The 25,456-nt window shown below is 30.3% G+C and overlaps 1 protein-coding gene across 3 annotated transcripts in view; it reads right to left on the bottom strand.

Moving 5' to 3' along the window:
- The window catches only part of LOC105194341, a 73,548-nt gene that overhangs the window by 23,765 nt on the left and 24,327 nt on the right, over window positions 1-25,456 (bottom strand). The window contains exon 1 of one of the 3 annotated variants that reach the window (XM_039447714.1): window positions 12,682-14,396. The exons of the other annotated variants lie outside the window; for them this stretch is intronic. Within the exon in view, the coding sequence (XP_039303648.1) occupies window positions 12,682-14,107 (1,426 nt within the window). The 5' untranslated portion in view covers window positions 14,108-14,396. Of the gene's footprint in view, window positions 1-12,681; window positions 14,397-25,456 lie in introns of those variants that run through there. 3 annotated transcript variants of the gene reach the window in all.

The following is a 25,456-nucleotide window of genomic DNA, read 5'->3' as shown; positions in this document are numbered from 1 at the left end:
TTGTGATTCCTAATATGTATATTATATTATCGCAAATAAAATTAACTGAAAAGTACAACATAGCGATATTGAAAAAGTTTAAAAAATTCAATTCTGAAGTAATAAAATACACAATAATAGAGAGTGAGATTAGTAAAATATACAAGTGAAATACATAATGTCGCATGAGTGCGCATTAGAGCGCCACATTTAAACAAAGGTGAGAGAAAGCAGAGATGAGGTGAAGGGTTAATAATCCATTAAACAGTTTTGCTTGCACGTATTCAGGATATTATTATTATCTTACGAGACGAAGTTATATATGGGGATAATGGCGACGAAAAAGAAATAAACGTCGACAATAGAATTAGCAAAGGTTGTTGTCCCTCGTAATTAATAATTTAGTCTTTCTAAAACGCAATCTGCTTTATCTTATTCTTCCCCAATTTGCTAACTAATCTTGCCGAATACGTTAAGATTGTAACATTAATAGCTTTCCGCAATCCTGGATAATTCGCTCATGCGAATGGATACCGCGTGACCATTGAGAAAGTCTCAATGTCAAGGTTCTTGAGAAGAATAAGTGGCGGTGAACTCGGATAAGTCGTACAATGGTGATCGTGGTGAGCCGAGTCCACGGTAATCCGCTTTTAACTTCTCGAGCTCCAAGATTCTCGTGAATTGCTATTGATGTTTCCGATTGCCAGCGAGAGGGGATTTTATGCGCATCAATACTTTCCGAGGGCTTTCTTAGAGAATTAAATGCGAACATTAAGAATAATTAAATACAATCATGTGCTTCAAATCTAGTTTTCAATTTACTATTTTTATGCGATTCCATTAGTTATGGACAGAGGACATGTAATTAATCTAAAAATGAAATCTTTTTCGCGCATAAGTTTCATATATAAGGGATATAATAGCTATTTTCAAATCGGAACGATTAGGTATGTGACACGATTTAAAAATTATTTATATAAAATGTGTACACAAAATTCCTTTATTTCTTTCTCTATAAATTATTAACTAATGCTAAATGAATTAGAACAACTATTTAATTTGTATGTTTATGTGATGTACATCTGATCTTATCGTACATAATTTTTATTTTTATTGAAAGTAAAGAAAGAATAAAGGATATAAAAGCATATGCAGTAGGGATACGCATAGTTAGAAAGACATATAGGGCAGAAAGAAGAGAAACGAAAGAATTGCGAAGGACGATCGTAACTTGAAAGAAGGAACATGAGTCACTCAGTTAGATTGCTACTGCGTTGTTAAGTACTTCTCTTTACCGCGTGAGGAGATAGCTCGAGTAATGAACAGTTTTCGTTGTTCGTTCGCCAAAGTCTCTGTTCTCGATCAACGTGTGTAACGAGCCAAAGGTCTCTTTGAGACGTGCGATATATTTGATTAAGGGTTGATAGAGTTCTTTTGGAGCTGTAGTTACTACTTCCAAGACCAGCGTGTGAATGCTGTTTGATACTTCAGAAAATTTTCAAAAATGAATCTAACTCTAATTAAATTTATACTATTATAATAAAAGCCTATAAGATTTTATGTATAAATTAACTTACAAAGTTTTTAGAACTACATTGAGCAAGCGGAATAAAAATAAATATCGATTTAAGAAGGTTTATTAAGAAATAACAAAATGGAAAGTTAAAATCATTATTATTATTTATTAATTATTTATTATCTCTATTTTATAAAGTTGGCGATATTAATCTTTTAGATTAAAATATAAGGAGTTTTAGATAACGTTTTGTATATTATTAAATGCGTAAGCTTTTATTAACGCTTTTTCTACTATGTCTCTAACTTTTGACAGCAGTATAATTAATATTAACATATTATAACATTATACTATTAAATACATAATTGTTTTTTTAGAAGAAATTGTGTAAACAAATTTTATTGATAAAATGCATTGGTGAGATGAATTGCTGAAAATTTACGAGATCACCAAACGCTAATATTAAAGCCATTTGTATTTCGTTGGACATTGGAACACTAATACCATGAGGGGATGAAGCGAGTATTCACTCAAAGTCACCATTTGCTCCTTCAGGATTTATAGGATGTATTTATGTGTTTGTCCAATGGTCCTTCATGCTTCTGAGCGGTTTGTTTTCGTTTACGTTGATTGAATCTCGCTATATGAGGAATCATACAGATTCGTTATTGCGAATGAAAGGATCACCGGGAATAAATAACTGGTATTCTGCTATCGCATTCATCAAAATAAATCCAATCAATAATTAATCAATTATTTACCATAAAATTAATATTTTATCTTGTCTTGATTTGTGACAAGTAAAATTGAAAAAATATTAATATATAAATATTTTGATAGTTTAATAACTTAGAATTGATATTTTTCATTAATGAGGTGTTGCTTTTATTGATTTTTATTAATTATACAAATTGATAAAAAGTAATAAGAAATAACGTCTTATTAAAGAAATATCAACTTTAGATACACTCTTGATATGCAAAATCCTCGAATTAAAATTTTTTTAAAGTATGTAAATTCTATTGAATTTGTAATTATTTTAGTAATAAAAACTACAATATAATACAAAAGCGCAATGAGCACTACCGTGTGAAGGTATTTTTGCTTCATTTTTTGTATAACGCTGTAAAAGTATTCCGGCAAGTGGTTGCGTACCAATCCATGGCAAGGCAGTTTCCTCCCAAAATACATTCTGAGACAAAATTATCCGATCCAGATAAACTTGTGCGTATATTACACCAGTAAGAAATCGAAATTATATATGTATATTATGTATACTATATTTTATAGAAAATTTATTATTGGCTATATTAAATTATTAAAAAATATGTTTATTTTTAACATTTATTTCACGAGGCTGATAAAGATCGCTGTGCAAAATAATATTGCAATATACCATATAATTTTGTAACATATTAAATAAAAGAGAATAATTTATAACACGAGAAATACAGTCAGTCAAATCAAAACTAATTGGATCTGCACCGCGCAATATGAAATACGGTGACCTAATTTTATAGAACACTAATCGCTTTTGAAAAATGAAAAGCGTTGGCATCAGCATGATAAGTTTTCGATTTCTGTCGGTGACAGGATGATAGAGCAAATCCCCGTCTCTTTTTGCACGCATATCTTTACATTCGCGAATAGCGGAACGTTTTTCTAGCAGAGATTCTCTTGCCCACCTTTCTCTCTCTAGAACAGGCGATGCCTCTGACAGAAGGTTTGGATTTATTCACCCGATGACGAAGGGGACTAGAAGAGCTCGTTGGGGGACCCTTGGTAGATATGGCTATTTTTTTTTGTCGTAAAAAAATATTGCACAGTTTCCTTAATATTAACATCCATTGATATTCTTCGATGAAAGCATAAAATACACAGCCAGATTATAAATTTGTTTACAAATGTTTTAGGGCCAATTGTTCCATCTTTGGCTAAACTATTATCACTTGTGATAAATTGTTAAATTTATTTATTAATTAGATAATTTACTATATAGTTTATCAAAGTTTATCCGATTTATGAAACAATAAAACTAAATAGTCTTAAAAAAATATTACGATGTGGGCTTCTAAAATAATTTCAAAAGTTATAAGGATAAGAATGAATATTTTAAAGTGCATTGTATCAATTGTAGAAGTAATATCTAATTATATTAGATGTTTCAAAATTTCGTAATAACAAATCTATTACATTTTATAGCAACATTAATTTTCTACACATAACATAGACTATATTTTATAATTATTTACGATTACAGTGCAAATTGAACCTATATTGTCGTTATACAGTATTCAATTTTATTTACAATTAGATTTATTAGCATACAAAAGTATTCATTCTTTGTTAATATCTTTTTTTTTATTGAGATTAGTATTGTGTCGTATTAAAAAATACGATAGAACTATTTATCAGACACTATTTATCAGAAATTTGATGTAAGTTATATTGTTATGAGCGAGTCGTTTATAAGTACATGCAGAGTCCATATACCGTTCTGTGTCGGGGCAATACCACGTAAGTGACTTGTTGCGCGTTGTGCTAACGCTCGTTCATTCATTGTAACTGTCTAGTCGCATTTGGTTTTATTTCCATGCGTTTTAGTAGTACAGAAAAATGTTTATTTTTTACTGTTGTAAAGAATTTATGAGCTGTATTTTTATGTTTGTGTGCTGTATTAATTATAAAATTTGACGTTATGATTACAAGAACAATTATTAACAATTGTTTACGCAATTCATTATTTTAAATTAACTTTTTAACCAGTGCAATTTTGTTAACCAGGCACAAAAGAGACAAGTTAAGATTATATAATTGGGCAATTCATTAAAAGCCTAAAATAACATACGTTTGTATGCAAATTAATACATTTTTTTAATTGCATGCTTTATTTTTGCACGTTTTAATAAAGGGCTTAGGTTTTAATAAATCTTTTCAAATTACAAATAATGTAATAGTGTTATCTAATTGATTTGAAACAAAAATAAGCACTCAAATTTACAACCTTTAAATATTTTGTTGGAATTTAGAATATCTGTGACGAAGTCAATTATGTATGAAATCAATTTAGATAATTGAATTTTATTGGAGAATGCAATGTAATGAAAGCTCAATTTCGCACGAAAACTTATTTCTTAGCCGTCGATAGAAAATTAGAACCTCGTACGTGACTGCACTAATATATTATCGATCGATATAAGGAACATACTGCATATGTTGCACTTAGAAGATTTTTTCGGTACAGTATTAAAATCAAATTCAAACGCATAATAATTATAAATTACTTATTAAATCAACATTTTTAATTAATTTATTATTTTCCGTTTTTAGTATCTATAATATTCAAAGTATAGTGATATTATAATATTTATATTGTGTGATTAACAAAACTGTTTTATAATGTAATTTGTCTTTACATTATGAAGCAACTTTCTTACAGACAATTTTTCTTGAATACTGAGCAATTGTCTGAATTGAGAATTTTTTATAATATTTTTGTCTTAATAGATTTTCTTATTCTTAAAATATGTTTTCTTAACTCTGAAAAAAATTATATGACAAAATTAATTTTGAAAAACTTTTTGATTGGTCTAAATCTGAAACTAACTAATATCTCGTTTATTATGATTTATCTTTGCGGGAACAGCTATAATGTTTAAAATTTGATGCAATTGTTAATTATCTGATAAAAATCAAATTTAGAATAAATTTGATATAGAGGCATTGTGCCTCATCTGATATTTTGTTTTAGACGATTTCATCAATAATTTATTAAAAATTCTTTAAGCCACATTTTTAATCTTGCAAAATTTTTTATAATTTTTTTATTTTTTTTGTTTTCTCTTTTCTTTTTACTTAATATTCACGAACAATTTATTTAAAATAAATATTTAGAGAAGAAATTAATCTCTATATGCAACCTTGAGATTCGTAGTACTGATATATTTTCAAGTGACTACTAAATTCTCATTAGTCTTGTGAAGAAACAGATTGTTTTCACAAAGTGTTAAAAATTTGTTATTAAAATATCTAGATGCGAATAAAAGACAACTGAAAATATACACATATGAGAATATGTACGAAAAATACATATTCGAAGTGCAATATCCGGATAACTGAAACATAATTCGCAGATATTCAGGCACTGTAATAATAGCGAATGATGATAGTGATCACCAACGAATTGGTGTTAGCAAAAATGAAAAAAATTAAATTCTGTGTGCAAATTTAATTAGGTGATGCGAAATTGTTTGCATGGGCGCACGTACAATTACTTGAAAATCAATTACGTGATAATTGCAGCCACGCTCACAGTTGTCTAGATGAGGGCGTAATTAAGGTGTTGTCATAAATAAGAATAAACTGTAAAACATTATCGTATCTCTTTACTTCTATTCTCCAACATTTGCGTTATCAAATTATTAAAAGATTTCAAAACTATTCTAAAATGCGTTTAGGAAAATAGTATTCTGGAAAGATTTCAAGATTTAATTTTTATATGTATTATAGATACATGAAATTAAAAAAAATTAATTTTGTTTAAAGAATGGTTTCTATTATTGATATTTTTGGCACATTTGACGTCATCAAATCAATAGAAAAATTTATAACAATAATCACGTTAATAAGAAACTTATGTGTGGAACTCTTTCGCGTGGCATGTAAATGTGACGAATGTCGACATTTATGGCGAACGCATCCGTCCGGGAACAATATTTTTTGGCGAGCAACGTGCAAGTCATTAAACTCATTGCAAACCGAAGGATTTACGAATATGATTTTCTCGCAATGGTACACGTCTGGTACGCATTTTCAGTAACAGGAATATTTGCGACAGATAGACAAACGTGCGCATGTAAAGAGAGAGAGGGAAAAGAAAAAAGACAAATCAAGAAATACGAAAGGTCGACGTCTTTTTTACGAGACTCGTCTTGAGCCGCAGTGGACAAGATCGGGCGACATCCTACGAAAAGCGTAAAGCGTTTCTCGATTACAATTGCGGTAACGACGTCCACCGAGAAAGCGATGTCAAGAGATAACCAAATCCCTTAAGACATTGGAGCAGCCTTGCATTATTGTATTGAAGACTGTCTTGATTATATTTTGAAGTTAATCCGTACAGGAGAACGAAACTTGTAATTTAGATTGTTATTTCAGTTTTGAAAAAAACTTTCCTCGACGCTCTTGTCATAACGAACAAATATACGGAAAACAAATTAATAATCGACATTAGCGAGTAATTCAATTCAATAATAAATTTGTTGATACTTTCATATTAGTTGCTTTTAATTTAAATTAAAATTTGATGTGCACATGCAATGTCATTTATGTAATATAATTAACGTATATTTTATTTCGAGGTTATTCGAATGTTGCGTATGCAAGCACAAGCAATGAGTTATTGATGGAGCAAATAATGTTCAAGCGCAATCCGCCTCTGAAGAGCTCGTGCAAAGGAATATGAGCGTATCAAGGATGTTTGCAAACCATTATATTTTACCGAGATATATTTTACCGGTCTTTGAAAGAAGAACGCGAATGTACGCGTTGCATAAAATGAAAAAGATTGATGATATGTCAGTTTAGTTTTCGATAGCCGTACGTTAATGCACAATTTTGATAGATACATTTATCTATGCTTTTCAAAGATACAACATTGCTACTAGTTCTGTTAACATGCTGTCTGAATTGCATTTTGTATAACAAAAAATTTGTATTTTTTGTGAAATAAGGATGCATTATATTTACTAGTAGTAAAATATCTCTCTCTCCCTCTCTCTCTCTCATTATAGTAAAATTTTATTTTAACATTTTTTCCTTATAAAGTTTTTTTGTGTAAGAGATTTGTAAATTTGAATTAATGACATTTTGAGTTATTTCTAGATATAAAAAATATTTGGAACTATCTCGTACTTACGCGGCGTTAAGAAGCGAGAAGATACATTTTCTTGCGTGATTCGTTTATGTGCGGCGGTATTTTTGCATTGCTCGTAATTTCATTGTTTTACGAGGTACAATTTGTGGGTTAAAAAATGGCTCGCGATGAAACTTTCATACACGACGTTCATTCCAGACACGATTTGCCTATTTGCTTCTCTTAAATATACTTTATTTGTTCGTGATTTATGCATTCGTGTTTTAATATTAGTTTTATATTTAATTTTAGCGATATTATTTAAATTCTTACAAAATTGCCATCGTATTATACAATTTTAATGTAAAAGTAGAATATCTGATATTAACAAAATATCATAGATTTAAATGATATTTTGTTAATATCAAATGATTAAAACTAATCAATGATTAAAGGTTTTAAAATATAGACACAGTTGCATATTATTGTGTTATCAGCTATACATATAATTAGTATTTATTTTACATGCGTTACAACATGTGTTTCATAATTAATTGCATGCAGGTAATTTACTGCATGAAATTGATTAAAATAATAAAGTTATGCTGTACACACTGTTTATAAGATGCATTAATTCAAGTTTGACATAACTCGAAAACAAAGTTTGCGTATTCCTCAGCTACAGATTATTAAATTAATACTTAAATTAATACTTCTTAATAACTAATTAATACAATTTTAAAATATTAAGTATAAACTTAATAACTATTTAAATTAATATAAATAGTTTATTAAATAGTTAATATAAGTATACTAAATAGTTTATTAAATTATTACTTAATATTTTAGAATTGTTTAGAGATGACGAGGTTTTTCATTAAATGTCAATTTCATTGAAATATTATTGATGCTATTTTTTAGATATCAAAAATTCAATGTTTATTCAATCTTTTCTTTGATATTTTTGCTTAACATAATGTTTATTATGTTGAGCAAAAATATTGAGGAAAAAATGATAAATCTTTATTTCTATAAATATAATATTCTATAAATGTATTTCTATAAATATCTTCTTAAATTTTATAATATACGTAAAATAGTGTTAATGAAAATCTTATTGAAGAAATTTTTGTCGATAATTATGTTTATAAGGTAACTTTTAAATGTTTAGAAATAGAATATTTTTTTGTTTCTTTTTTTGAAGAGAAAAAAAATGTCTGTATGACAATAAGCATTCCAGACTTTATCTTGATGGACTTCACGTCGACATAGTGCGTTGAAAGCATCCACCGCGGGGAGTCGGAAAAAAAAACTTTTCAAGTCTGGCAATTTTTATCACGTCTTTCTTATCTGCGTCGTCTCATGGTTGGTTCCGCCTTGAGGCAATCGTGTGTCTTGTATTCAACATTATCACCTATGTATCGACGATTCTATGTGATGATTCCGCGTCGCGCCGTCGCGCTGACACGACGCGTATCTCGCGCCTTTTATCGGAGGTACTCGGTCAGACGTCAGACGCCATAAAAAAATGCGGTCGGCTATGGATTCCAATCTGATGGAATTTTAATCTCTGGATTTTTCTTTATTTTCCCTTCGAAGAGAACTGGATGTTACTGGCTCAGGTTTAAATCAGTAAGAACTTCAAGCTTTTTCAATGCAGTGCATATATCTGGATAAATATCTGGATAAATATCATATTTCGCATAAGCATCAGTGAAACTTTATCATTACTAGTATTATAATTATGCGATATAGGAAGCATAATTAACATACAAGTATGATAGATTAATACAGCATTGCGTAGCATGGAATTAATAAATTGTAGTAGACTATTTAAGCACTTTGAAATTGTATGAATTGAAACATTATTTATGTAAGAAATTAATTTCACTGTCTCATACTTTAAAACATTTAAATCTTGGGAGTGTATTTTTTTTTGTTTTTTTTAAATTATTTTTTAGATGTGTTTTAATAGTTTGAACTTTAAAAGAAAGAGCAGATTAAAGATAAGAGAAATTTATAAAAGTTTTTATTAACATATAAACTGTTCGCAAAATTTGAGGACAAATAGTGCCTGAACTATATATTATAAAGTTATAATAAAAATAATAAACAAGTTGTATCTACGAAGTAACATGCGACATGTCACAACTGTCCGGAATTAATTCGGTTCTTTTTGAAATATGTTGTTTAACACAAAAGTTTAAGACAAAAGTATTTGTTTTATACGTACGGAATTTTTCAAGTGTGAAATAAAATCACGTCATATTTTTGAATTATTTTAGTCTAAAAGTACTTGAAAAATGCCATTTTTAGCAACTTTAGTCCAATATTTCCCAAAATGTGACGTAATACAGCAATTCCATTTGCGGATTCGTTTTCAGTAACGAAAAATCTGTAAGAATTATCTTGTCTGATTTGTGATCTAAAAAAAAGTTAAAATTTGTGACAGTATTAATAGTAATAAATATTTACTGTGTTATGAATTACATCGTCAAAAATTAACTTTTGTATGAAATTAAGGAAACGTGAATTTTAACGGAAGACCAAATATTTGCGTAAAAGCAGTAAAGAATGAGCAGTAATTATAAATGAGATGACATGCAAATGGATCATACAGAAGGCAGGCGACGGGATTTTAATGATGATGGACCTTCATTGCCCTAGGCCATGTCTTCAGGCCTACAAGTGTAACCGAAAGAGGTATTTAAACACATGAATGAAAAAAATTGATCTGTCGCTCTCATGACGCATTTCCAGACTTTTTGCTCTCATCTGGATTCGTGGATCTTATCATACGTGTCAATTCGTCACCTGTCTGACATTCTCTCCTCAGGGTCGGAGTGAAACGAACGCGAACTATTCATTAATATTTAGTTTTGTGCGATTTGTTCATCATGTATAATTGATAATAACGTGTGTTTCTTAAATTCTTTGTACTATTAATGAAAATAAGATTTATTGATATGAATAACTCTTAATGTTCTCCCGTATTTTTTCCGATCATTTATATATTTTTCTATGAACAAAAATCTTACATTTGCTTTCATTGACCCCGTTTATGCTTTTCGCGATTTGACCTCACGAATGTAACAAGAGAAGCAATTAGATAAACAATTAGAAGAATGACTAGACTATTTAAAGAGACAACCATTGAACTACACCAAGGTCTAGTATTATACGCACATTCACATGCGTGTGTGCAAAGAACGCTTTCTCGCTGCTCGTCTCGAACGGGAACGGGATCAACGCTCTGATACAAGTCCGCTTCGATGACGTCAGTTTGCTAGTAACTTAATTCATTCGGACTAGAAAAATCGAGAATTATTTCTGTTTGAATTTGAATCTCGTGTTTCCCGAATTTGTTTCAAAGCGATGATATATTCTTAAATTTACGGATATAGAAGTGCAAACTTGTTCCTTTCAATTCTTGTAAAACATTTATTTATCAAAATCAGAAATAGACGTGTACTTATACTTTGGTTGAAGATTTTCAGATCCGTCGGGATATTCTCTTCATGTTCCTTTAATTGCTTCACATACTTTGCATGAATATCCATATTCATGTAATTACGATTATGTATTCGTCAATTTCATACGAGTTATCTCGCAACAGAGAACTCCAACGTGACCATAAAGTGATACGTTAGTATACCAGTTTTTGCAACCATCATCGTTTGCGATACCGCAATTTCGCCCCTTATATTGTGATGCGATAGCTTCCGTCTCACGAGATATCTGGGCCAATGTAAAGACCATGTGCTGCCATTTCGATGCGCAAAATTTTTTTTATAAAAAAAAGGATTATTTCAGCCCGCCCAGTCATTGATACAAATGCTGAAATGTCCTGTGTAATTCGATTATTTTATTATTTTTGCTGTGCGTTTTTCACGAAACCGTCGAGATATATTTTCACAAATTCATTCAGTTAAATGTGATTGAGATGAACAACTTGCGACGTATACTTATTGCAATTTGTCGAATTATTTATAAAATTGAATTCAATGAAGTTTTTGTGGTACTCGATAAAAGATTAAAATTTTTTATGGAACAAATCCATTACATATTTTGGAAATATTAGAGATGGAAGATATTTAGAGAAAGAAGTTTTTCGTTTTAAAACTTCTTTCTGTTTCTCTCTCTCTCTCTCTCTCTCTCTCTCTCTCTAAATTAGTTTCTTGACGTGAAATTAGTTTTTTCACATTATTTAATTAGTTTTTGGTTTAATATTTGTTATAAAAAATAATATATGTTAGTAGTTTTTTTAATATCAATGATAATAGTTTGTGTTTAAATAATACTTTATAATTTTATCATTTTATAATATATGAGTGGCTCATACTACGCGAACTCATATTTTATGTGACGAGATGATTTTCCTGTCTCACATTTTTCAAATAAACAGCGTTATGCATGATAAAAACGCCGTTTATTAAACACAGCTGCAAGAACAAACCGCGATTTTCCGCTTCTGGCTGATCGCCAACGAAGTAATTTACATGCGCGCGTGCACGTGCGATTCTTACAGGGAAATATCCCAAAGTACAACAGTACTAAAGTACTCCAAGTTACAACAGTAATGTTAAAAATGTTTTGCCGTCACTTGAGACAGCCATAATACCAGATACGTTTTGCGATCAATTTCAATAATTATGTTCTGCCGAGAGTTTAAATTAAAATGATTATTACATGATATTTAATTCTAAAAGAATTCCGTTGATCTTATTTTTCGAAAATTATGTTAGTGAATGATTATCTTTTGCTTTTATTGTTATTTTTGGCTTTTGTTTTATGCTATTTAAAGTCTTACGTTTAAATTAAAACTTTGTTTGAAAGTAGAATGAATTGTAAAATTTTGAACAAATATCTGCATTACTTCTTTGAAAGAAGAATAAAAGTTATATTATTGCAAAAATTAAATTATATTATTAATCAAATTTGACAACATCGAATTAAATAATGAAGCTATTTTAATGATCTACTAACCTGTCAAACCTAATCTGACTATTGTAATGTTTAGATTACTAGAGATTATATATTGCGCGAAAATTACGAGAAAAATTTTAAAAGTATAAATAAGCATGAAAAATTATAATAGATTTTCTCCGAAGAGATTAACAAAAAATTTGCGACTAAAAAATTTTGTGCATTTGTTATTGTAAAGTTTCAAAAGATATTTGTCAACAGACATAACATTTTCTTTAAGTAAAATATTTTTTTCTCAGTGTAGAAAAGCAAAATACATTAATAAGCATCTTAGCAAAATGTAGTAATGTTATCTTTGAAATTCTATCACACATCTTAAATCTTGATTTCTGCTCGTATCACTAACCTGCCTGCACGTGGGAGCCGAATCTGACCTCTACCTGCTGAAGAAAGACGCCGACAGCACCGTGCGTGCCGTGCGATAAAATTTGTACCAGTAAACCCACGAGGAGTACCACCCAGCCCCAGCCACCTTCCGGATAGTAGTGCTGTCTCAATGTAAGCAATTGTCTGAGATCCGCGACCAACTGGCGAGGTGCCGCGTGCATTTGGTCCGGTGGCGCCGGTGCGTGATCGCTGCAAGCGACCCCGCTGTCATGGGCCGACAATCGCGGCAACGATTGACAGCGACGAAGTGCAGCAGCGGTGGTGGCGATCGGCGCCGTCAGCCTCGTCAAATCGGTCGCCCGATTGACGCCCGCGAACCTGACCGCGTCTTGTTTCGCCGTCTCGCGATTCGAATAGTCCGAATACTTCCACGAACGCGAGTACCGACCGTAAGTGAAATGCGATTCCCCACAGTTTTCGCATTTTCTCGCGCTGCTACTTTTCCTATCCTCGATGCAGGGCACGGTGATATCCGTTTCCCGATCCCCCGACTCCTCTTGCTCGCTCCTCGCAGATGCGAGTCGTCGCGTTTTTCCGGGGGCGCGACGACTGTCTTTGGCGAAGGAGTGAACGACCTTACGAGACGCTTCACCTCGAAGAGCTTCTCGAAATGCGCCCGTGCTCGACGTGGCGGTGGATACAACGACATTGTCCCCGTGAGGATACGCGCGACTCCGCGGCGAACTGATTTCCATCCTGTCGTCGCAGTCATTTTTACGGTTCTCGATATCCCCGGCGCGTTCGCATTTGCTCGAGCCGATCGTTTTGTCGGCATCCTGGGAACGGTATGCTGATTCAGATGGACTGTTTATGCAATTGTTCGTCGGTGCAGTTACGACTTTTACTTCGCGAACAGCGCGCATCTGCGGCTCGTCAGACTCATTATCGACGATAGTTCCGCTCATTTGATTACTTTTATCAAATATTTGTCGAGCTTCCTCGATTTCATTATTCAGGAAGTTTGTGCATGTAACTTCAAGTTTATCTTTCGAAAAACTCCCGTTATTTCTCTTGCATTTAATTAACTTTTGATCGTTGTTACTAGCATCGTTATCCATCTTGCGATTTGTATCCTCGTTATCTTCCAGTCTGCTGGCAATATGAATTTTATTGTCCAAGATCGATTTCTCTTTTTGCTCCGGCCATTTTTCATTATCTTGCATATAATGGTTTCCAGTAACGCCATTGCCATTTGAATGCTTTGCCGGATGATCGTGAAATTTTGATTGGCTGAGCGACTCTTCGATGTATTTGGCGCGAGGATTATAATTAGTCCAAGATTTGACGACTGCGCGAGTTTCGCCCGATGATCTCGGTAGTACCGCACCTGTCGCAGACGTTAGTTGATATTCTCCAACTTCAGAATCTACGCGAGAGGCTGCCATTATCCGGATTTCTCGTTCTCTGACTTCACGGTGTCACGTAGCTTCTTGCCTTCGTTATCGTTTTCATCATTTTCATCGTCATCCTCATCGTCGTTAGTGCTTCCCTTCTTCTCTCTCTTTCATGATTAAAAATCCGAGCTTCGAGAAACGTCTGCGTTGGAATTTTATGAACGAAATGAAAAATTAAAACGCGATAAAATTCTTGATGCATCATTCTAGTTGTTCAGTTTTTTATCAATTTATTTGATAACATTATCTTTATTTAGTACAGACATTCTCCATTTTTTAATAAATAATAAGTGAGAATAAATTTATTATGACTCATTTTTTATTTATTTTATGAAACAATGAATAAATTATTATAATTTATTTTTTATTTATATCATATATAATATTCATACAGCTTGTTCAAAATAATTGTTTTGTCGTACGTGTGATTTGGAAATCCACTATTTTTTCTGTAACGGCAAAGAGTGCAATATTAATATACAGCTGAAAATGAGGATCGATCCAGTTTTAAGATAAATTTTTTGTTAACAAATTGAAAACTAACGCCACCACGTGCATTAATCATGTTCTTGCAACTGAGAACGACAAAGTTTTCACAAGTACAGTCATAGGCAGTCATCGTTATTTAATTGAAAAACCCCGTAGAACTTTGGAGAATAGCTTCCGAAGATAAAATAAACTTTTAAGACGAGGGATGCGCTGTAACAAACCGCAATTGTGCCGGTCGTGAAACTTTCGCAAAAGTCATTTCTCTTAGTAGCCAATCTCGAAGGTGGAAAATGTCTCAGAGTGTGTCTTCGTAACAATCGCGATTAAGTAGAACCGAGTGAGTTTCTCTCTCTCTCTCTCTCTCTCTCTCTTGGGATATGGTGGCGAGATATTGTATGACACCACGACCGAGCGCGACACGCTCAGCGCGCGAACTGAGCGTTCAACTCGGGCGCGCGAGTGCCGTCTCTCTGCGCCGGCTGCGGCTGCTGCGGCCGGCGGCGCGTCTCTCCGCTTCAGCCCGGCGGCATGGAGCCATCACGATCCGCGGTCGTCGTCGTTCCTTCTTTCTCCGCCTCTGCCCTTGCCGTGTTCCACCACGGATCTGTTCTATGCTACTCCACTTTCCCCCTCCCACTGTGTATAACACTACGCGTAGATCAGTGGTCGTAGATACGTCCTGCCAATGGTTCTTTCTATTTCTTACAAGTGCAAATAGTAAGTCTCCTCTTCTTGATGGCGGATCTTCCCTGTCTTTCTCTTATCTTTTTCGATTCGCCTCTTGCGTCGACTGATTCCGCCATCGTTCATCAAGAATATAGGTGTTTGCTTCTTATATTGACCAATGTAACTGTTACGCACTAGACTTGTCGAGATGATCCCGAGTATTTGTCTCGGACCGTAATAAATTGTACTATTTGAATATATCTATGCGTGTTTCTATGAGATTAATTAATATTACAGAAGCAATCCGCTAGAATATCTTCTTTTATTTGATTTCTTTGATAATTGAATCTATAACATTGTGTGACACGAATTTTAGATTATAATCCAGACAAAATAATTATTATAGAATTTTTGTCGCTAAAAACGAATTTGCTAATAAAATTGCTTTATCACATTACAGAAAAAATAGCATGTAAAGATGCTAAAAATGGCATTCTAGGTACTTTGGAGCAAAAAAGTGTAACCTGTGAGAGAACAATTTATTACGAATTTGTTTTCAGTGATCTAAAATCTATAAAACTCACCTATAGTATTAATTGCTTTATGTAAAATTTACAGTTATAGATTAAAAGAAAGAAGGATGATAACGGTCCGTTTATGCTTATAATCATCTGTACGATTCGTCGATTATTAATCTATGATTAAAATTGTTAAATACGGGTAATAAAACATAATAGTTAAATATAAACAATCACAGTTTTACAAATAGGATGGCGGAAAAATAATGCAGTATTTATATGTATTTTTCTCGTAGAATTTAATAATGGTAGATTTTATTAAAATCAAATTTTTTGTACATTGTTTAAATAATTGTTCAAACAACAACTTATATTTGATCATTTTCATTCATAAAAGGCGATTCCAGTAATCATTATGTGCCAATGAATAATTTGTGTAAACAGTTTATTTTTTTTTTCAACTAATTATAAATTTTTATTTGGATAAAGCAGTTGATATGTGAATTTCATAGATTTTAGATTGCTGGAAACGCGAATCTGTAAATAAAATTGCTCTGTCGCGTAACATTTATGAGCTAATTTATTTTAACTGTATCCAAAAGTGCCATTTTTGGCAACTTTAAGTCCCATATTCTTTGAAATATGTGACGTGATACAGCAATTTTGTTTGCGGATTCGTTTTCAGTGATAAAAATCAATAAGAATCATCTTGTTTAGTTTGTGATCTAAAAGAAAGTTGAAATTTGTCACATAGTGTAATTGAGAAAATATGAAAATTACAAATACTTTATTTTCTAATTTTCTTTATTAAATTTTGTCAAATATATTACTACAATAAAATAAAATTGTGTTGTGTTTTTTTGTTTAATTCTAACAAGTTAACATGGATTTTATTATAATTAATAACGAATAATATGTGAATTTGTTCTAGATTTGTGTTTATTTTTTGAGAATTTAACATTATTTTCGTGCAATAACTTAACTAGACGATTGTTAATGTAATAGCATACAGTGCATTTAAACAGGAAACATACAACTTAAGATATAAAACTTAGAGCTCATGAAATTTTAATCTTAGCTTGCAATTCTTCGTTTGAACGTTAAATGATGAATGGGCAAATACTTTCGCCATACTTTGTAATTCACTACGCGGAAGAAATCGCGCAAAGGAACCACTTTGTCTTCCTTTGCCGCGGGTCGACGTTGGAGCGATTCGTGATCATTGTGCACGGATAAATAATTAGCCGGTCAAATTATACTCGTTCCATATAAGCTGAACATGCGAAAGGTAAAGCTATATACAATGTATAACGCAACACATCTGCGTGCATAATTCACGCCTTTCTCCAATAGGCTCATGTTAAAATGATGTCGGCACGAAAGCTTCCTTGAATGAGTAAGGGTAAATGAACTTTTTCAGAAGTATCTTGTAATTAGTCTTTTGATGTTTTTCCGACTTTGATTCATCTCCGGTTGTACAATCAAACCTGTTTTCGCCCGTACGACAAAGTTTTAAGCAATCATTTTATTACGTGAGAAATAAAAATGTAAATTGTGCCGTGTTAATCTTAACATTTTCATTTTTTGCGGAAGATCTTTTCGCGAATCTTACACGGCTCTTTCGACGATCTCTTCCGCGTAAATCCTTGCCCGTTTCATTTTATTCCTTTCTTTTTTTGTGGACATTATTTTCTCGTTCCCTAGAATATATGAATTGAGGAAGCGCGCAGCTGCCATTGTAGTTATATGTCTAGGGATTAAGCGGATATTTTATTAGGCCGGGATCGATAAATATCCTCAGAAAGTAGATTATGAAAACCTCATTTTATTTTTGAAAAAAAGAGCTTTAACGAGATTTTTCGTCGTCCATTCATTATCTCATTTAGTCGTGAAAACATTCTACGTACTGTGAGTAGTTTTATCTTTTAATTTATAACACACGTAAATGTGTAACAGATATATGAAATGTTTTTTACATATTTTCTGTCAATATTCACGAAATTATATTTAAATTAAAATGTAAATTATTTAAATTAAATTTAAGTAATTTTTTATGTTTGTAAGGAAATTAAACAGACGTGACAATCATAAAAGTTATTTTAAAATACAATCTACTTAAGATAAATTTATTCGTTACGAGAATGATATGCAATTTGTAAGAGGTTAAGGGTTACATCGCTAAAGACTTTGTCTGCTTTAACTAACTCGTGTCATGCTGGTATTATTCATCTGTCATTTCATTAGGATGTCGTAAACGCTTTTTTTTCATGTCATGTTTTAAATTCGTTACATATCGATTTGATAAGGCTCTATAGAAGCGAGCAGTTGGCAGGGAGTAGTGTTCTCCAGACAAAGCAAACGTCGAGTAGAATACTGTTACATGGTCTGACAGCACGCAGTTTAAGAGGCGACACTCACGAATTCAAGCACCCAAGTTGTCATATAAGAGATAAAGAGTTTGACTCTTAAAATAATTATCATGCGATTTTTAATATTATTATTTAATTTGCATCATTGCATATATTTTAGTTTTTATTTTATACGAACTAAACTTGTGTATGAGTAAATTTTCTGAAAAATAAATATATTTAATTTATAATAATACTATTACATACATTTACTATTTAAGAGAGATTATGAAAAATTTATTACCTTATATGTATATGTAATATGTATAATAAAATCTAATTATAATTATAAAATAAAAATTACAGATATATTCATAAAAATGCAATTAATATTAATAAAATTGATACAATTGCATATTAAATTAATGTCATATTACATATTACATATTTGCGCACTGTACAAAAAGACAGAATGGGCAATTTTTCTTAAAAATATTATAGTTACCATGCAAATAGAAAATTGAACAAAATGCGTTTATATGCGATAAATTGCTTCATCATGATATTTCTTGATAAGCCTCTTTGCCAGGCGTTCCTCTCCAAATTATTTTATACTTACTCATCACGATTCATCGCCGACACTTGTAAAGTTACGTACAAGACACCAGTTTCTTACACATTGCGTGTTTCTTGTTCGATGTCTTGGAAGTTATGTCACGTGGAATATTCCGCATTTCTTGCGTATTATTAATTTGGAAAGAACCGCAAAGTTATGGAGTTTATATTTTAATTGCGATTTTAGATTATAAAACGTATACAATTAATATATTATATTTGCGCGCTAATATATTGTAATTACTTTTACGATCGTAACAATTGAATCACTATATTAAAATATGTTAATTCAATAGTTTTATAGAAATTAATTCATATGATTATTCAATTAATATTTGTTTAATAAAATTTTTTATTTTAAATAATATCCATATTCACACAAATCAGTTTTTTTTAGGTTATTGATAAATCTATATCATTGGAAATACAATTTATGCGCATTTTATTAGACGCTTGTATTTAATGATTTTACGTTCTCTTGTTAAACAGTAAACAAAAATGAGAAACAGAGAATTTGATTTTTGGACTACTATTTTTTTATTCAAAGTATGAATAAAATTTAACGAATTACATAATTATTCTTAAAAATATTAACCCTTGGCTGACACACTGGGTGTCGTACACCCGGGTTATTTACAAAAATGATTGGCATTCATAAATCGTTCGCTTCTTTACTTCTGAATATTTCGAATATATTGAACTTCTCGATTTTTGCATCTATTTAGTCTTCTTGATTTTCTGGCGTATTGATTAAAGAACAAATTGTTTAAATTCTATGCATTACGTATCAAGATATACGCAATTGAAAATGGTCGGGTGACGTACACCTATGTATGGCAAAATATCGAATTCAGTATAGTGTGTCAGCTGAAAGTTAATTATTTTAATCATTGTTATAATTTTTATTATACTTGTATGTTACAGATTTACGGGATCTGAGAGGAGGAGGAGACCTGGGAGAGGTATCTGGCCCCAGCGGAGCAACCCTGGGGTAAATATTTCTTATTTATATAAAATTAATAGTCTTTTTTATTCGATTTTGTTTCAATAAATTAAAAAATACTTAATGAAAGAAGAATCCTACACAATTGTATAGAAATTAAATTTTGTGAAGATATTTTTTGGGTACGATTAAATTACTGAATATCTAATTGAAAGTTAAATTTTAAAAGTTTGATGTGCCTGTCAGAATTAACTTTTAAAATATTGATAATTTTGAGTGCAGTTTTAATTTTTTAATTTGTTTGTGTGTTACAGTATCACCGCAGCTTCGTGGTTAAATAACTCCGCTCGTTGCGCATCGGGTCGGTGAGTCAAAGAACAATTTTTATTTTCTTATTTTAATACTTAAATATCTTGCGCAGGACAATAAAAGACACTGAAAGAAAGAGAAATTTTGGTAATAGCTATCAAATGTTGGGTGAAATAAATTTAAATATTTATATATTTGATTAATATAATAAAAATAATTTTACTTTCTTAAATATTTTGTAAACATTATTTAATTGGATACTATTTGCTAAATGTTTGGAAAAGTAAAATTATTTGTGGTAATATTAATCAAATGTTTAATTGGTATTATTTCACTCAATATTTGGTAGCTATTACAAATTTTTTTTCAGTGGACCCGAACAATTTTACTAAATATTGAAAAATAATTTTTTAATTATAAAAAGATTTTTGTTTATTTTGTGAATATATGTAATCTTTTTTTCTCATACGAAAGTGAGAGATAAATCAAATGACATTGGTAAAAATAAAAATCTTCAAAAATTGAAGAGAATCATCAATCGGGAATATTTGAGAAATTTCTTTCCCTTTTCGGTAACTCAACAATTGAAAACTGAGTTCTTGGGAAACCTCCCAAATTATTACTAGGGAACGGAGGACATAAGTTTGTCGCGGACTCTTGCATTGAAGTTATTTCGTTGCTTTTTGTATCCGAACGACTCCCGGCACGATCGTCGCGAAGAACATCCAAGATAATTGAATTGCACATTTCTGTTCTTTATTTTTGCACTCGACTAAATGATATAAATTTTCTTCAGTGTGTTAATCGATATACGTATTTTTGTTAACGAATATATCTCTATTGTTATTTAATAATATTGAACTATGCACACATACACAGATATACACACACACATACGTACGCGCGTGCGCACGCACTGTATTTTTAAAATATTCAATTATATAAAAATAATTCAAATTTTGTTAAAAGCTTTACAGAGATTAATAAAATTAATAAAGTATTTGGACTTTATATTTTTTGTCACTATTATTCTACATATATCGTGAACAAGAATAAATAAATGTTTGGTGTATAAAAAAATTAGCACAGGACCATAGAAATTAGATATTAAAGTTTGCATTAAAAAAAAACTTTAACAAATATAAATTGAGACTTTAGTATATTACTAATTTACTAAATCATATAATATGTCTAGTGATATATATTTGGCACATTAATAGTTTGCTTATTCATGTTAACAAAACATAGCAAAATTTAATAAATTTTTATTAAATTAAAATTTGTGTGAAAACTTCCTATTATTTTTTATTTATTTTAGCGAAAGGTAAAAATTAGAATATATATACAAATAATGATCTAATAAGCGTATTATGTCTATTTCTAATAGTGTAGATTAATTTTGCTCTTTTCAATTGTTTCTAATTTCAAAAATTAAAGAAAGATTAAAACAAGGTAATTAAACCGAAATTAAAGTTAATCTGTATGAACTTACCGTATCACATTGGTGGATCAGAACATAAATAAATTGAAATGGTTTTAAATTCCTACAGAAAAATCAAATATCTCCATAAGTTTTTATACACATGGAATTATTATTAAAAATGCTAAAAAATTATTCTTTAATTTTTAGTATAATTTTATATTAATTATAGTTTGCAAATGCACACGTATAAACAACAAGTTGTAATTTATTAATAACAGTTCAGTGAAACAAATGGCATACGAAGGACTTAAAGCATGGACTTAAAGCAATGCAACTTTTGTGAGTAATATTTATTTGTATTGCTCATTCATAATAATCGGCGATTATTTACAATGTTTTTTTTCTCTGATAAAACTGCGTTAACGTAAATATATGCATATTAGAAATAATAATTGTCAATTACCATAATAAGACAAGTATCTTATAAATCTTCAAAAATAAAAAAATCTATTAGTGTAAATAATACTTTATATTGAATTTTTATTGATTTTCTTTTGCGCGAGATTTTGCTCGGCATTTTTGTGACGCTTTCTTATAGATCGTTGGTAGCCTTTATTCGTATAACAGAACGCTGTGTTATCCTCTCAACGTCGGTATGTCGGTAAATACTAATTTATCATGTAAATAACAATATCGTGTATTTAAAATAATATAATTGATCATAGTTGCAAGAATTGTCCAATTTATATGAAATTTGTTTTGAGAATAAAGCAAATAATATTTGATGTGATTTAAAAACATAAGTAAAAACTGTTTTCTTTTTATTAATTTTACGCAAATATTAGGCTTAGATCTTTTTTGTTTAATGTAGAAAAATGTACGGATTACCTATTGATTATAATAATTCAAAAATTATAATTTTGCCGGTTGGATGCTTCTTGCAACTGTGGTCAATTAATATGTTAAATATAGTCAATTAAGATGATTTTGTCAGAACATTTGACGGAATAATTATGTTTCATTTTAACTAAACTTCACTATTTAAATTTGTAATTTTTGAAATTAGATAATTTTTACAATTAAAATATTTTGTAAATCTATTAAACTAATTAGATATAGAAACAGTACTTAAAATATTTAGTTTCATTAACATTTTAGAGATATATATTAATTTAATAAATAAACATTAAAAAATGTAAAGTTACATGTTTTACATGTTTTATATTCTAAGAATTGATATATAATATAAATATAATTTTTTTAATTTTAATGAAAATAATATATAATCTTTGTTTAACGTAAATAAATTTACTTGTAGACTTTTTATGTTATAGAAATTAACTTTGTCATATTATACTTTAACAATGATACTTTTCTTTGTTATACATTTTATCATGGGAAGAAAATGGGGTTTCAGCGCTTTAATATAAATGAAACATATTTTAGAGTTAATATATCCGTAATAATAAAAGGGCATTTATTTTAATGAAAAAAATGTGTAATATGATAAATATTATTAACTGCATTTGCAATAATTATGTATTATATAAAGAATACATGAGCTTGTTATAGAACACTAAAAAAACTTTATAAATCATTTAAAAAATTTATTATTACACAACATAAAATTTTTCTTATATATATATTTTTTTTTTTCACGTTGTATCATACATTAATTTACGGAATGCCGTTAAGTCAGAGATATATCACAAATTGCCAATTTAATCTAATTTTACAGAAATATAAAATAGGCAAGGACATTGGAAGCATTATTTGCTCATCTGTCAGGCATATAGATCGATTGAGATCGATTGGGAATACGTTTCGCGTAGTTAGAGTAGCAAGTTCAGGCAACTCTAATATGTATCCTTCATAAGTGTGATGATTTTGTGGTAACTTTCGCGCGAGAAACTCACTTCTCACATGCCGTGGCGCGTGCTTGGCGAACAAGGAATATAAGGCAATAAGCGAGAAGGTGGGGATAAATTATTAGCGGTGGATATGGAAGGACATTTATATCGGGGGCTTAAAGCCAAGAGATAGGTCAACATTACAGTTGAGCGAAACTCGTAATCTCGGAAAAGTTTTAATTTTCTCTATCTTTTTATGATAATTAAATTATTAAATAATTCAGTTTAGAATTTATCCTGTTAATAGAAAATAATTAAGTTTTTCATAGTATCTTTTTTTCTTTTGTTAACGGAAAATTGTCGAATCTAATAACATTTTCTGCATCAATTAAAATTTTGCATTTTTGTATCAGTAATACAGTTTTGTTTGAATTTTATTAAAATTTTATAAAATTTTACTGTAAAGTGTTATTAAGAAATTAATTTTGGAAGTGTAACTGGATAATCAAATAAACATTCTTATTTTAAATTTGCAATTTATAAATGACACACGTATATATAAAATCAAAATCATGAGAAATTATATTAGTCGTTTAGAGAGGCCGCATCATCATTAAAAAATTATTGTTATTAAAATTTTTTTTACTGATATTATTTAAAAATATCTTTTAGGAATATATTAATATTGTTTTCTTATCTCTTTTTTATTTTGATTTTTTTATATCTAGCCTCTTTGATGGCATATTTTACTGATCAAAGCAACATTTATATGCATTTTCAATTTTTAAGTAAACTTTATGTAAATTTTTAACTAGACTGCAGGTCCTATTTACATTTACAGTTTTATATTTTTTATGCATGGAAACTGAACATCGCAAATATGCAATAGTGGCTACTACAAGATTGATTTTTTAAAATTTATTATTTTACATATAAAAAATTATAAAATAAGAAATTAGTCTTTTTCTCTCTCAAATCGAGAAAAAACTGCTTTGTTATAGACATGCACGCATATTTACATAATTTTCAGCTTGTCATTTGGTTTACAAATTCAGTATTATCACAGAGACTTTTGCTAGATTATAATTAAATGCTTCGCTTGTTGAAAAAGATAATAAGAAAGGTACGTGCGTTTTATAAAATTATTCTACATGATTTATTAACTTTTTTCCAAAGTAGGTTTTTTACTGTATTAATTACGATTACGATTACAATATGTAGATGTTGGGTTGGGATATAAATAGTTAAATGCATATATACATACATACTTATATACATATTATATGTACACGCATATGTATGTATATATAAAATGTGTCTGTAAATTGAAATTATTATTTGCGACAATTCCTATCGTAGATAGGAACCGTATGATAAGAATAGTTTATCCCAGATTACCCGTTTTACGATTAATTTAGTACAACTTTAGCTGTGGCGCATTCTGCTACAGCTTTCGGCATGTTGGTAACGAGTTTACTTTATACCGTCCGTTATATAAGGATTTGAGGCTGAGATAGTGGTTTGACTTTACTCATTAAAGTACTTGGATAGGAAGTCAGATACGATGATTTGTCACTAGGGGAGAGATTTAACATAAAACTATTCTTTAATCGTTTCAGGAATAATAAAAGTTTGGCACTTTTATGATACTTAACTTTTATGATAATTGAGAGATGAATAAATATTAGAGTTTAGTATTATAAGACTTATACCTTAGGCCGTACCTTTTAATTATTTTAGTTTTAATTATTAAAAACAATTTGTCTAAACAACAGATTTCCGTTCATTTTAACGTTATTAAGCAGTTTATCTACATTGCTATTGCAATATAAAATAATCAAAGAGAGAAAAATGAAATTTCAAAAATACAGCATCATTCAATACGTTATTTTAGCTATTTATAGTAAATATATATACCGATTTATAAGTATATAAAAACATTAAATAACGTGGAACTCGTAGTCAGAGAGGTACGACTACATTCGTGTACGACTTTGATTACTTCTCTTTATATCAAAACGGTATTTTTGATTACTTCTCTTTATATCAAACGGTACGCAATCGTTCGACTCTTGACTCACCAGCTGTGTGCCACGGATGGTGGTAGAATTTGACCTTTGCGGGCAAGGCGACAGTGGCCGGAATAGAGAGCTGTAGGCCCGGTCCCAGAATTTGCACG

The sequence above is a fragment of the Solenopsis invicta genome, chromosome 1 (genome assembly GCF_016802725.1).
Source record: "Solenopsis invicta isolate M01_SB chromosome 1, UNIL_Sinv_3.0, whole genome shotgun sequence".
NCBI classification, from domain to species: domain Eukaryota; kingdom Metazoa; phylum Arthropoda; class Insecta; order Hymenoptera; family Formicidae; genus Solenopsis; species Solenopsis invicta.
This window is presented reverse-complemented; position numbering and strand designations above follow the sequence as displayed.